The 14,381-nt window shown below is 38.4% G+C and overlaps 1 protein-coding gene across 6 annotated transcripts in view; it reads left to right on the top strand.

The window, feature by feature from the left end:
• The first annotated feature begins 1,663 nt into the window (after positions 1-1,663).
• fcho2 (FCH and mu domain containing endocytic adaptor 2) overlaps positions 1,664-14,381 on the top strand; it is a 104,175-nt gene continuing 91,457 nt past the window's right edge. For all 6 annotated transcript variants that reach the window (XM_041810543.1, XM_041810542.1, XM_041810540.1 and 3 more), the window contains exon 1: positions 1,664-1,803. In XM_041810543.1, coding sequence (XP_041666477.1) covers positions 1,771-1,803 — 33 coding nt within the window. In that variant the 5' untranslated portion in view covers positions 1,664-1,770. The remainder of the gene's footprint in view (positions 1,804-14,381) is intronic.

The following is a 14,381-nucleotide window of genomic DNA, read 5'->3' as shown; positions in this document are numbered from 1 at the left end:
ACAGAATGGGTTTCCATGTTCGAGCAGCTGAATGCAACCCTCACATCACCAAGTCCAACGCCAAGCGACGGATCAAGTGGTATAAAGCACACCGACACTGGACTGTGGAGCGGTGGAAATGTGCCCTGTGGAGTGACAACACTTCTCTGTTTGGCAGTCACATGGGTGAGTCTGGGTGTGCCAGAACATTACCTGCCTGACTGCATTTAACTGTGAAGTTTTGAGGAGGGGATAATGGTATGGGGCTATTTAGCAGGGTTTGGGCTAGGCTCCTTATCTCCAGTGAAGGCTAATCTTAATGCTTGAGCATGCCAAGACATTTTGGACAATGCTATGCGTCCAACTTTGGCAACAGTTTGGAGAAGTAAAGGACTATAAAGATATGGTTTGATGAAAGCCCTGACCTCTACCCCATTGAGCACATTTGGGATGAACTGGAATGGAGATTGCAAGCCAGGCCTTCTCATCCAACATCAGTGTCTGCCCTTATGAATGCTCTACAGGATGAATGGACACAAATTACCTCAGAAACACTCAAAAATCTTGTGGAGAGCCTTCCAAGAAGAGTGGAGGCTGTTTTAGCTGCAAAAGGAGGCCAACGCCATATTTAAGTACATGTATTTGAACACAAAGTCATTACATTCCCTACCCCTGGCTGAATACTTTTGTCCATATAGTCAGGGGCGTAGCACAGGGGGGAAAAAAGGGTACTGATTACCCGGGCCTACAGTAAGGAGGGGCCGTTGAGGAGCCTGCAATGAAAAGTGCGTTTTTATCTAGTTCTTTCTTAGTAATTAGTATCATTATTGAATTAAAAACAGCAAAATGAATGGGTCAACAGACTGAAATTTGTATGGAATAGGGTGAAATAAATACTGGGGGGCCTCAACTTCTCCCTTAAAAATGTCCAAATGGTATAGCCCAGCGCTGTGAACTTATGCAAGTAAATTCAATTTAACCATAGTAAAAATAATGCTCATAAATGGGGAAATTATGCTTCAAAAATACATGAACACGCATATATATTTGAGAGTAAGATAACATCCTTTCTATCACTTTAGCTTTTGTTGCTGTTCTGCAAAAAATATTTCAGACCAGTACAGGAATAGAGGGCAGTAAACCACTTTTTACATTAAAAACCGCTGATAGATTTGACCAAAAATGGTATTTGAAATGTTGAGTCTATATGGGGATTAATCATTGTATTTATTAAAGGGTCCTTTTTTAGGTTTGGTCCCCCAATAAACTAGTTTATTTTCATGCATAAGTTAGCATTGTGCAGCTGGCTGTTAATAAAAGTGGCTTCCTGTGTGATGCTGACTCAAAACTTCAGTTTATGTTGTTTATATTACAGAAAAAAATATCAATACACATGTTAGGCATATATAACATCGGTATCCTCAAATATGTCCCTGTCTCGTCTTTATTCCAGACGAGTACAGGGATTTACGTGATGCACGTGAATGCAGCCTTTTACCATCTGACGGCCCCGTCTTCTTCTGCTCTGGTTTCAATGGTCAAATCTTACCACCGTCCGTTGGTAGCGCTGTTTCTCCCACTAAAGTGTGCATGTCTGCGGAGAGACAGCAGAGAGTGGGGCCGGCGGAGTGGAGGTGGAGTCTGAAGGTGGGGAGGGAGAAGAAAGGGGAGAGAGGAGGAAAAGGGGAAAGGCAGATAGTAGAGAAACGGGGGGAGGACGGTGGATGATTTACGCTTTAAAAGTTGCAGCAAAATAAATCTGAGAGTTGCGGCGAAGAGGATTACATCAAGATGATAACGCCGTACTTCCTGGAGAATTTCTGGGTAGGTGTTGCTTTTAATTCTCGGTGTTTATACCGGTGCTATTCCTTATTATTCTACTGCTGTGCTCTCTGCCTACCATGTTCATGTCAGTCAGGAATCCAGCGGTACTATGGCTGAATAGGAAGCAGTGTGGCTGGTATGCTTCTTGTTGCTAGTGCCGCCAGATGAACCGGTTAGCACCCCCCGGCCATAGCTGCATTTCCTCGGCGATTATTATTTTGCCACCCCGGGGTTCGGGCCTCTGGAAACCTATCTAACTTGAAATCTGAAAGCACCCGCCCCCGCTCACTCCTATTGGTTGTCTCAGGCTCGCTTGGAATGTTTATAATCACTTCCTCGAATTCTATTGGATACTCGAGTTGTCAATCGCAACCGTTGGCCCCGACGCGTCATTCTCTTCCGTCACAAAGTTTCAGTGAGAGGCCAGATGTTTAGTAAGTTAGAGAAGAGCTTTAAAAACATGAAATCTCTTCTAAACTGTATCAGACATTTAAATCAGCTAATCACACAGCTATTCCAGACATACATGTACTAGTACACGTTGTAAACTTTAGTTTATTTGCTGCCTAAAGGTCACTCTCCTTCGTTTTGACGTGGCTACGTTATAGCAGGTTGAAAAGTAAAAGCCTGTCACTTTTTTGCTGATTGAGTCTTCAAGTCTTATTTTAACGACATTTTACTGCTGTTTTCATGAGTATAAAGTCACAAAGACAAGGTTAATAAAACTTTAAAACACCTCAGCTGTAACATCAGCAAGCTAGCTTAAATGTATTTAACTCAAGCCACTAAATCAAGTATGGGTCATGTTTTGGACACTTTAAGTCCTTTTAAATACATTTGCTGCTTTTATTTTGGAGGTTAACTTCCTTTTCCCCACCTGGGAACTTTTGGTTTGGAAAGTAGCCATAGCTGAAGTGAATATATACGTTTATACATGCGTCATTGCTCTGCTTTTTTAATTTTTAATCATGTGTACCCAATATTGTTGGGGAAATAGTGCTTAGTTAATTATTTTCTGTTGTCAGAAATACATTACAAGAATAAAAATGGTATTAATTGTGGCATTTCATATAGAAATGCTTAGCTGCAGTCAGTGTGTCTTCTACTTTGATATGATTTTAATTCAAACCAGTCGATGTCAACGCAATGGCAACCATAAAGTAAGGCTGAGGTATTCGTTAATGGGTAATTTCTTGTTTTAATGGTCTGAAATGGAAAGAAAGCTCCTAAAAGTTGTCTAAATTGCACAAATATGTTAGGAATGTTTCAATGCATTTTCCCAAGTTAGACTAGGGATGGCGTAATTCCAGAATTTTATTAGATATGATTCAAAATCAAATGATATTGTTACACAGACGTGCAGAATTTGGTAATGCTTGTTTTCACTCAACAAAAAATTGCAAGCAAACCCATAATCACTATCTAAATTACACAAATACAGTTTTGGCTTTTTTCATACAGTGGATCATAAAAACAACAGCGACTGAGTCTTTTAAAACACATGTTATTGAAATCGAAGTTATATAAGGCAAGACAGGGTAATTTCTAGTTTTTACTTATTAGATATTCAGGCTAAACTCTGTCTGAATTGCACAAATACACTGGCAGTTATGGCTTTAATTTCCTTCTAAGTTCTTTTATTATTATATGAAATAGTTTTTGCAGTTTTTCTATGGATCATAAAAATAACATGATGTAAAAACCTAGGGTTAGGTTTTAATAACCCCTAGCTTTAGCCTTCACCCTTTTGGTTACCTTGGAAATTCTGAAATTTCCTTTTGACCCTGTTAATTGCTTTATTTGTTGTGAGTGAACTGAAATAGATTTTTCATTCACCATAGTGGATACTATCTTGTTTTTCGCTTAACAAACATTTAAAGCAAACCTATATTCACTCTCCAAATTGCATTAATATTGGCAATTATAGATTCATTTCTCTTCTAAGAACTTCTCTCATAAAATAGATCCTGTTTTTACCCAGATCTGGCAATTTTTTGTTACTGTGGAACATTAAAATAACTCTCATTAAACCATGAATAGAAAAAGAAAATATTATCAGGCAATATTTGGCAATTCTTCTTTTTTACTAGGGCTGGGAAATTAATTGCAAATGAGATTAAGTTGCAAGATGGCATACTGCAATTTACAAATCGCAGACATTGCAATATTGCTTTAAGTTGAAATATGTCAAAATTCCAGTTTAATACATTAATTCTTTGCAACGGCAGAGATTTTATGCACATTGTGCAAACATTCAGCTGTCATTTGTTGTAAAAGGGTTAACAAAAATTGTCCATTTTGTGTTTCATGTACGTTTTTCTTAATTAAAATGAGTGACATAAAAACAATAATCCCCATTCAACGATGCAGTTGATATCAGATTTGCATTATAAGCAAAAATAATTGAAATTAGATATATTTTTGAATCGTTCTGCCCTAGTTTATTTTATCTTATATTGATGAAGCTTAGCGTTAGTTCACTTAAGTCATACACCTAGCTGCGATTGGATAATAGCCAGCTGAAACAGATTATTGCCTGCTAGCTCCCACAGCAAATCACAGCACTTTCTCTCAATACAGCAGTCCATTTAAAGATGACGTACTGCTACTAATCCCTGCTTGCAGCAATGCTGATGCACCACACTGCTGCTGGAAAAGCTTCACCTCCTCCACCCCAGCCTTCTCCTTTATAGCTTAAAGCTTGTTGCTACCTCTTACTCAGATTGTGCTACTATGAATTAATTGCTTCTGAATAATTTCATTGCATTCAGTGCTCATTGTCATAAATGCATCTATCCATATTGGGGTTTCTAGCCGTGCACTCCCTTAAAAGTCGAAACATAGTCCTTGACCAAGTGTAGGTTATTGAATAGTATGATTTATTGCTTGAAATTGTTGAAAAATACACAAGATGAGGTACCTAGTAACAATTGCATATCAAATCGCAATACTGGGGAAAAAAATCTTAATTAGATTATTTTTGTGAATCGTTCAGCCCTAGTTTTTAGTTAACAAAAATTATGAGCAACTTCCTATATTCTATACAAATTGCACAAACATGTTGGCATGGATGAATTTATTTCTCTCTGAAGTACTTGTCTTGTGAAATAGACTTTGTTTTTGCTTGTTTTTGGCCATTTTTGATGGTGTGGATTATGAAAATAACAGTGAAGGAATCTTTTAAAACACATGATATAGAAAAAAAGAATTTTGGCAATATTAGGTAACATCTCATTTTCAGAAATTAAATATTGCAGGTAACCTCCCATAATCAGTCCGTAGTATCTATGCAAATACTTCAGCCATGATGGCTTTATTTCTTTTCTGGGTATGTCTTATAAAATATACCATTTTTTTTCACTATTGATCATTGGAATAACAATGAATGGTTCTTTTGAAACAAAGGATAGTGAAAACTAAGTACTGTTGGGCAATTTTGGGTGATCTTATTGTTTTCAGTTTACAACTACTACAAGAACAGATTTACTCATGGTCCAAAATGCACTAATGCATTGCTGAGTATGGATTTATTTCTCTCTTAGGTACTTGTCTCATGAAATAGACCAAGTTTTGGCCATCTTTTATAGCACATACAGTGCTTAACAAAGTTATTAGACCACTTGCCACATTTGTCTCAAAGACCATCCAGCATCATGAAGTGCTTTAATGCGGACTCTTTCATTTTCAGTGAGCTCTCCACGTTTTACCATTTTGAACAGGAATGAGGAATTTCAAACGGAATTCACCCAAATTTGAGCCGGCTCACTGAGCTTCTCTGAGAAGTCAGAAATGAATCAAGCATAACGTTCAACCACTAAAACTCATTTTTCTGTTCAGAAATGCAAGTAAATAACTATAATTTGACATATTAATCAAGAAATATTAATGTGCTCTACTACTTTTTCAGGTTTTTGTAAATCGGTAAATTTGAAAATTTATGGATAACAATGTTAATTATATTTTTGCATTAAAAATATCATTTGTGTTAAAGAGCTTCTACATATTGGTGTATTAACCATTGCAGAAACATAAAAAATGATTTTGATAATTACCAATGCTGTTTATTTAGGGCAGCTGTGGCATAAACCTTACTCTGGTTAGGGTTAGGGTGGTCTAATAAATTTGTTAAGCACTGTCTGTACATAATATTGAAAAATCTATATTTTTAAGCAGTATTGGATAATTTCTTGTCTTCAGTGATCAAGAATTGTGAGCAGACTCCTACACACTATTTTATTCACACAAATACATCGGCAGTAATGGATTTGTTTCTCTCCTAAGTGCTTTTCGTATGAAATAGACCTGTGCTTTCTCCCCAGTTCTGGCAATTTTTTGTGGTGCTATGTATTATAAAAATAACACTGATTGAACCTTTAAAACACATGAACGTGAAAGTATCATTGGGCAATATTGGGTAATTTTTTTGTTGTTAACAACAAGTAAACAATTTGTGAGAAAACCTCTTCCCACCATCCATAATGCACAAATAGCTACATTGTCATCATGGATTTGTTAGACATATTGTTTGCCCTGTTCTATCACATTTTCATACTTTAGATTATTGAAATAGTAGGGATTGTATCTTTAAAAGACAATTTCAGACATGCTGTGTGATTTTCTCTCTTTGTATTTTATCCCTTAAAGTTTCACTTTTGACTCCCCTCATCATCTAAATAGCTGAGTTTGCATTGAAAAGGAGACCACATTGACAACCTCAGTTGCAGTATTTCTCTCTCTCTCTCTTAACCACTTCTCTGTTTTTCCCAAATGTAGGAAAACCATCTCCTCTCTGGCCTTATATGACCTCAGCTCCGTGTAGCGTAGCTCACAAAAAGACCATATTTACAGAAAACAGCATGGAGCTGAGGAGAAGTTAATGCATACAGTACAGCCTCTCTAAAGGAGACTCCATCATGAACCCAACAGGAGAGAGGAGATCTCAGACCCCCCTGATTCTTCAATCTGCCCTTTGTGCCCCCTCAGCAAGCCACAAGAGAATCCAGTGATGGCAAAGATCAGCTGTGTGTTTAACATGCAGGACACACAGACACATGCAGTCTTGGCATTAGGGGGATGCAACCATTTCCCTTTGACTTGACTACAAATCATCACCCCAGGCAGACACACTTACACAGATTATAATCTCTCTCTTATATAACAACCGTATCTCCACTCATTCCTGCGTTCTTCAGTCTTTGTCACGTCGTTCTCTTCATGTTGGTAATCGGAGCTTTAATCATGCAGACAACATATCAGCTGAAGAAACACGTTCTGTAAGAATGAGAGCCAGACATGCTGCTGCACTGTTTCTTCTGCTCTTGAATGCACCCCTACTGCAACATTTCCGCTCTCTAGTGTTATTTGCACTTCTTAAATGTCCATTTCCCTTTTTCTGCATGTGTTCAAGTATGTTGTAAGGTCACTGCTGCCTTTAAATCAAAGTTGGAGTTTATGAATATGCACCTTAATTGCTATTGAACATTTAAATGAACTCAGTAGTGCTGCAAGATTAATTATTGCAACATCAATTGCAGGATGTGCAATCACAGAACAGCAAAAAAGTACCTTTATTTTCAAAAACTTGTATTTTTTGGGGACAATATGACGTTTATTTTGAAAAATTTATTCTCTGCATTTTCCCTGATTGTTGCAGCAACCAGAAATCTAACAGCTGAACTGTCCCTGACTCTTTGCTTCTGTTTAACCAGCCTGAGGCAACTGCAAATTGTGTGATTTGTTATTTTCCCACACAGTCGAGTTTTCAGAAAAACAAACCTCTTGAAGACGGTGTGTTGAATCACAGTTGTAGAAATGTATTTATAGAGTCTGACCATGTGAAGAGTTGTGATAGTATAGTTTCTGAAAATGAGCTTATAGTCCCTGGTAGACCCCGTAGTCTGCCTGATCTACATTTAGTCATACATCTATGATGAGATGTTTAATGGAGAGTCTGTTAGCCTGCAGCGTGTCATGGGAAAATCAGATGGCAGCGTGATCAGCAAACAGTGTTGACAGAGCCAACAGCCCCAGGATGCCTTTCTCCTCTCTGGTGGATGTGCTGAATGTGTGTGTGTGTGTGTGTGTGTGGTCTAATATTGTGTTACATAGCTCGCTGTGTGTTTTAAAGCCGTGCAACAGGCAAGGCCTTCTATCATATATGATAAGACACGCTAAGATGGCAGCAGAGGTAGATCACGTTTTTGTAGTGGAAACAAATGGTTTATACCATTAACGGTATAAATGACTGTGTAGTGCACATTTCATACAGGGAAAGATAAGAAAGCATTAAATGCCATTATTGGATACCTGGCTGCAACATAGCAAATATATTTCATAGTATCATCTAAGGCTGAACAATGGTGCACAAAATCTGTTATTGCAATTTTTTTTCTTTCTGCATTACAGATTTTTATAACAAAAGAATTAATGCTAATGTATGCAATAACTTTTTATGGGCATTAATTACATTTTAAATTGTCCAACTATATTATTTTCTTATTTCGACTTCTAAGTCATTTTTGGATTTCAAATATCACACACAGGGTCAGCCTCTGACTGCAGCTCTGACGTACAACTCACAAACGAAGGGTAGAAAGATGAGAGAGAAAATAGAGGAAGGGTCACCTTTCTCTATAAAAACCACAAACAAATTTGTTGCTCATTCTTGTGTCACTTAAACATTATCAACCATTTCTAACGAAATTTAAATAATCAATTTAACTCCTAATTAAAGTCCCTGTAAAGTGATTAAACAATCTGTATTTTAGGTTTGTTGTATGACAGGCCACTGTGTTATGAAGCATTAGGCCAAATTTCAGCTATAAAAAACGTCGCTAATAAAATTTAAAAAATCATGAAAGATAAGGCAGTAAAATCTGCATGAATGGGCTAAAGCCACACCCACTCATGAGAAATACAGTCCTCAAAATAAAAAAAATGCTTCTAATCAGAGCCCAGCTGCCTGACTCTGTACCAGAGCAAAGAGACAGAAGTTCTCCGGCACAAACCTCTTCGTTATGATACTTTTAATGACCTGTATGCAACAATGGCTGATAGATTTGGGAAATTTAACTCACAATCCAGCTTTAACATAAATGATCCATAAATTCCTGCCATTAACAGACATATTAAAGCAAACCAAGATGAGATGCTGCTGATAGCAGGAATACACTCAGCCACCAGCCTTGTGTAAATGAGTGTCTGCCTTGAGCATCATGCTGGTGTATCTGTGACGGCAGAGGCATCACCTCTGCATGGTCTTGCTCAGTTTTCGGACTACTGGTGGGGATATCAGATGGAGTTTCAATGTAGATTAGTCATAAAAATGAGAATAAATGCAGTTTTGGTTTCTGTCTAACAACCGAGAAGTAGCAGCATGATAGGACTGAGTTTACAAAATCGATTCTCAGATCTCAGCACTCAGATCTCTATGCATAAGCCTGCTCTGTCTCCCGACGGCTCCGAGTGAAACCAGTCTTGAACTTACTTGACTTTTGCAGCTTGGAACTTGACAACGCGTGGCTCAAGAGCCACATGTGGCTCTTTTGTGAGGATTTGTGGCTTTTTTAATGACTTAATTTGAAATATTTTTGCCCTAAAAACCTTAAAAAAGGGAAACTTTGACCTCCCAAATTTTCCATTGCAAGTCACAGTCAGTTTGTTTTCAACACTTAAACAGTAGGCCTTAATTGACAAACTTAATTATCAATCTTAACTTTTTGTCTGCATATTTCTATTGCCCTTTTTTGCTATTTTTGCCTCTTTTTATCAACTTTTGCCGATTTTAGCCCATTTTTGCCACTTCTTTTTTCCACTTTTCAACCTTTTAAGCTGCCTTTTGCTGTCAAATGCCCCTTTTTTCCCCATTTTTTGCCACTCTTTGCTGCTTTTTGCTCATTTTAATCACTTTTCACTTTGTGTTTTGCTATGTATTTGCTGCATTTTGACCATTTTTACCACATGTTGCTCTTTTTTTCTGATCACGTCTCACCCATTTTTGCCACTTTTCACTCAGTTTTTGCCATTTTATGCCTATTTTACCCCTTTTCACCCATTTTTGCCACTTTTACCCTTTTTTGCTGCTTTTTACCACATGGATTGTGGCTCTTGGTAAAGGTATTTTTCAACAATTTGGCTCTTTGGTTGAGCAGGGTTTAGGAACACTGCTTTAGACTCAGACTGGAGGTTTGAATCCTACGCCCAGTCATTTTATTCTGGATATCTGGTGTGTGTTATCAATACCAGCTGGATATGCATATGCAAGATGTGCCACATGAATATAAAATATAGTGTCAATGCTAAAAGTTTGAGGTCATTTTTGGATGAAAACCTTGATGTTTTCAGTAATGTGTCTAGTTAACCTTTCTTTGTACTATTTCCATGCACACATCACCATTACAGTCAAAATTATATTGTTCAAACCACATATAATCTCATTTGCAACAGAAGCACTGAATGGCTAATGGTAATGCAAACAAATGTTGGTGTTGTGGTTTAAAATGTGACCCTGCTAAGTGATGACTTTGTACCAAAAAAGATGAGGAAAAACATAATGAGCAGTTCTGAGTGCCTTTTATGTTTAATATTAAATACACAGTCATGTGCTTATGTTTGAGGCCTGGAGGGCTCTAAGGATTCATCAGGGTGCCCAATGTGCCACAACCCCGGGGCTGGGGAGGGACGGAGGGCAGAAGCTCGACGGCATCTCTTTTGTCAGGGCCTTTTGATCCCTGATGATACATCCGGAGACTGTGAGTGATTCTTGGACCCTTGGGACAACCTCAGCATGACCAGGGGCTCGTGGCAACCCTACTGCCTATTGGGACAGTACCCGAGACTGCCCTAAAACTGTGGACTTTGTTATTTTTTCAACAGATTATTACCTCTGCCAAGGAGGTTATGTGATCAGGTGGGTTTGTTGGTTAGTTAATTTGTTTGTTAGCAACATAACTCAAAAAAGTTGTGGACGGATTTTGATGAAATTTTCAGGAAATATCAGAAATGGCATAAGGAAGAACTGATTAGATTTTGGGAGTGATCTGGATCACCGTCTGGATTCAGGAATTTTTTAAAGGATTCTTTACTATTGGGAGATAGGGCTAATGGCGGAGATCTGCGCCGTTACCACAGGAAATGGCAGACATGAGTAACTTCAATCCCAGCAGCATTTTGGGTGTGTTTCTATTCAAAGTTTTGGAGTTTATAGAGTTTGAAAGACGCACAGCCGTTGAGGAGACAAGTCGCAGCGTAACAGAGAGAAAGACCGTGAATTGTTGCGAGAATATCACAGTGCTGGGAGGAATAGAGGAATATTCACCCTCTGCCATGACTTCCAGTGGTCCGGTGAGACCATGAGTGAGACTGTCAGTGCATCTGCGCTGGGCAGGCAATGCGCTCACCATGACAGTCCACCTGTAGCGAAGCCAATGCGTTGCTTCACCACGTTTCCACCCCGCCAGGGAGGGAGTAATTGGTGAATGGTGTGGTGGGGGGCACATGGGGACGGATCCAGGAATTTTTTAAAGGATTGTTCATTAGGAGATAGGGCTAATGGCGGAGGTCAGCACTCTCTGAGTGCTTTTCTAGTTTTCCAATGCCCTGGTAAAACGCAAAGACATCCAAAGCACAACTGGGGTTGTGTCAATCCTCCCTCCCGCCCAATGGGGCCCTCAGGCGGCTCACTCACCACACCTAGCAGCCTCAGTTTTTGACCCAACATGCCCAACAGTTCTGCACAGTCCTCTATATCTGATGGTCATATTACATTTAATCCAAGACAACAAAGAAGGCATTAGTGTGGACAGCTACCTTTGGCATTAATGCGTTTGTGTGCTGTAAGATCACTGCCTGTATTGTAATGATATAAATCATGTGGAGTCAAACTTGGTCAAGTCAGAGCTTAAACTACATCCTAGAAGGCATCGAGTACGGATCCTCTTTCAGGCAGGTCTTTGCAAGTTTCTCAAGTTTCTGTGTGAGTGCCTCAAGGTGACTCACCTCATTTAACAGAGTCACTGACATTCATGTTAAGTAGGTTAATTCTATTATGCTACTTGGTGTCACTTTTATTACTGTTACTTCCACCATCCAAGTAGAAAGTGATGCCATGGTAGTCATGTGGTTGCAAAAGGTCAACACAAGCTTTCCTTCCACCCTTGTCTTTGGGGAAAGTTCTGGCTGAGATTTTTTGTAAGGTAAATCAGTTGTGAGGTTACAGAGAGTCATGAGAATCAGTGAAGTTTCTCTAATATTCTTCTAGGGGTCAGAAGGTTCTGGCAAACATTGACTCTTCCCTTCACTTGAAACAAAACTCCGGCCCCATGGAGCCTGTTGTCTTTTCTTTTACTGCCTCAGTGCCAGGTCTCATCCTCTCCTGTGTGTACTCTGAGTTTACATGTAGCTAACCTGTTTTTAGACGTCACACCCCTCCCTGCCCATCCAGCGTTGGTCAGCTTCTCCAACATTTATGTTTAAAGTGCAAACAGAGCCCAGCCCATGTGTGCTCACTACGTCTTCCAGTCGCTGTGTTTGTGTTGCCGTTGTTGTCTGATGTGTCAGCACCGTACACGGTTCCCAGACCTCTCTGGTCACGTGACCGAAGGCAGACGCTGTGATGTCATCAGGCTGTCTGTGTGCTTGAGGCTGTGTGGGTCTCTACGGGTGGGGAGGATTTACAGTCTGTGTGTCTGGACTTGGGGAGTCTTGTTTAAATGATCCAAAATTCCTCAGTCAGAGTGCAGACTCACTTATTTCCACTGCACCTTTTCAGCATGAAAAGAAGTCATGTCAGCTCTTATTTCCACCACATTTTATTTGGTTATACATTACCAAACATGTTCAAACCACCTATAATATATTGAGCACCATGATGAATTAAATGCTTACACTATGAGACTTAAACAGCTAAAAGAAGTTGGGTAAGTGTGCTTGTTTTGTTTTTATTTCACTGCCTGCATGTTTAGTCCTCACACATGTAAGACAAGAAGGATAATAGCGCTCATGTCAGAAAAGACACAAAGTGCACAAAAAGGACCAAAAAGGTGAACTGTGATCAAAGAATTATGCAGAAAACACAAACTAGTGTGCATGATCAGTGAGAGAAATTTCCTACCCTAGGGTCCTGGGCCTGCACTAGACTATAAATACAGTACTGAAGAATGAGATACAAAATAATTGTCTACTTTTTAATGAATACACATGGAAACACACTCCATTAGCTCCTGCTGCACAGTTTTTGTTCTTACATTAATGCCAGTGAGAGTTCAGCTGTAGATTCAGCAGAGAGTTGGCGACTCTGTGATTATATGTGGTCTTTAGCTTCGTGCTGTTGTTTCTAAACACTTTCACTTTCTAATAATATAATATACAGTTGACATTGGAATATCTGGTAGGGATGAAACCATCATAATGCAATTGTAGCATCCATAGTTTCACACTTGAAGCCACTGGGCTCTTCAGAGCGACTCCTTTGGGATCACAAATGTTTGCATGGTTAGGGGCTTGATTTTGTACACCTGTGGCAATGGTTCTGATTGAAACACCTGGATTCTACAGGTGTGGACAAATAATTTTGTCCATATAGTGTATTTTTGCAATGTGTTTCTTGATAACTGTGATGACTGAAATATGCCTGTCTAATAAAACAGTTCTCTAGATTTCAATTAAAGGTTAAGCTTTCTTACTCCTGGACAAAAAAAATGAACGCCGAAAAACGAACGACTAAATGAATGGAAAAAAACGAACGACTAAAACACAAAAAACAAACAAAAAAAATGAATGGAAAAATGAATGATGAAAAAATGTACGAAAGAACAAATGACGATAAAATAAATGAAAAAATGACAGAAAAATGAACAAAAAACATCGAAAAACACAATGAGAAAATGAACATCGAGAAAGCGAATACCGGCAAAATGAATGACGAAAACAAAGGAAAACACAAAAAAACGAATGAAAAACAAATGATGCAAAAACAGAAAAAGAAAAAGGAACAAAAAACAAGACTAATGAAAAAATGAACGACAAAGAACAGACGAAAAAGCTGACAAAAACAAAAGAAAAAAACAACGAAAAAATGAGTGAAAAAAACAAATGAGAAAAAAACGACGGAAAAACGTACGACAAAAAAACGAAGAAAAAATGAATGAAAAATGACAGAAAATCAAACGAAAAATTGCAAAAAAACATATGACAAAAAACAAACTATGAGAAAACAAATGACGAAAAAACCAACAAATTAATGCAGGAGAAATTAACAAAAAATTGAATGAAAAATAAATGATGAAAAACTGAACGAAGAAAAAAATGGATGTCAATAAAATTAATGGCAAAATGATGAAAAATCTTAGAAAAAATGAATGACAAAAACTAACAAAACATGGACAAAAGAAAACAAACGAAAAAAGGCGAAAAAAGCGAATGAAAACACGAACAAAATGCGGAACTTAAGATACCAGCTTCATTAACAACGACACAGGAGATACTGATCTGACCTGTCAAGTCAAAGGTAATGCTTTCAGATCTACTGCCTGGACAGGATTCATTTACATAGTTAGCATATTTTCTTGGTGATAAATCCT

The sequence above is a fragment of the Cheilinus undulatus genome, linkage group 17, assembly GCF_018320785.1.
Source record: "Cheilinus undulatus linkage group 17, ASM1832078v1, whole genome shotgun sequence".
NCBI classification, from domain to species: Eukaryota; Metazoa; Chordata; class Actinopteri; order Labriformes; family Labridae; genus Cheilinus; species Cheilinus undulatus.
This window is presented reverse-complemented; position numbering and strand designations above follow the sequence as displayed.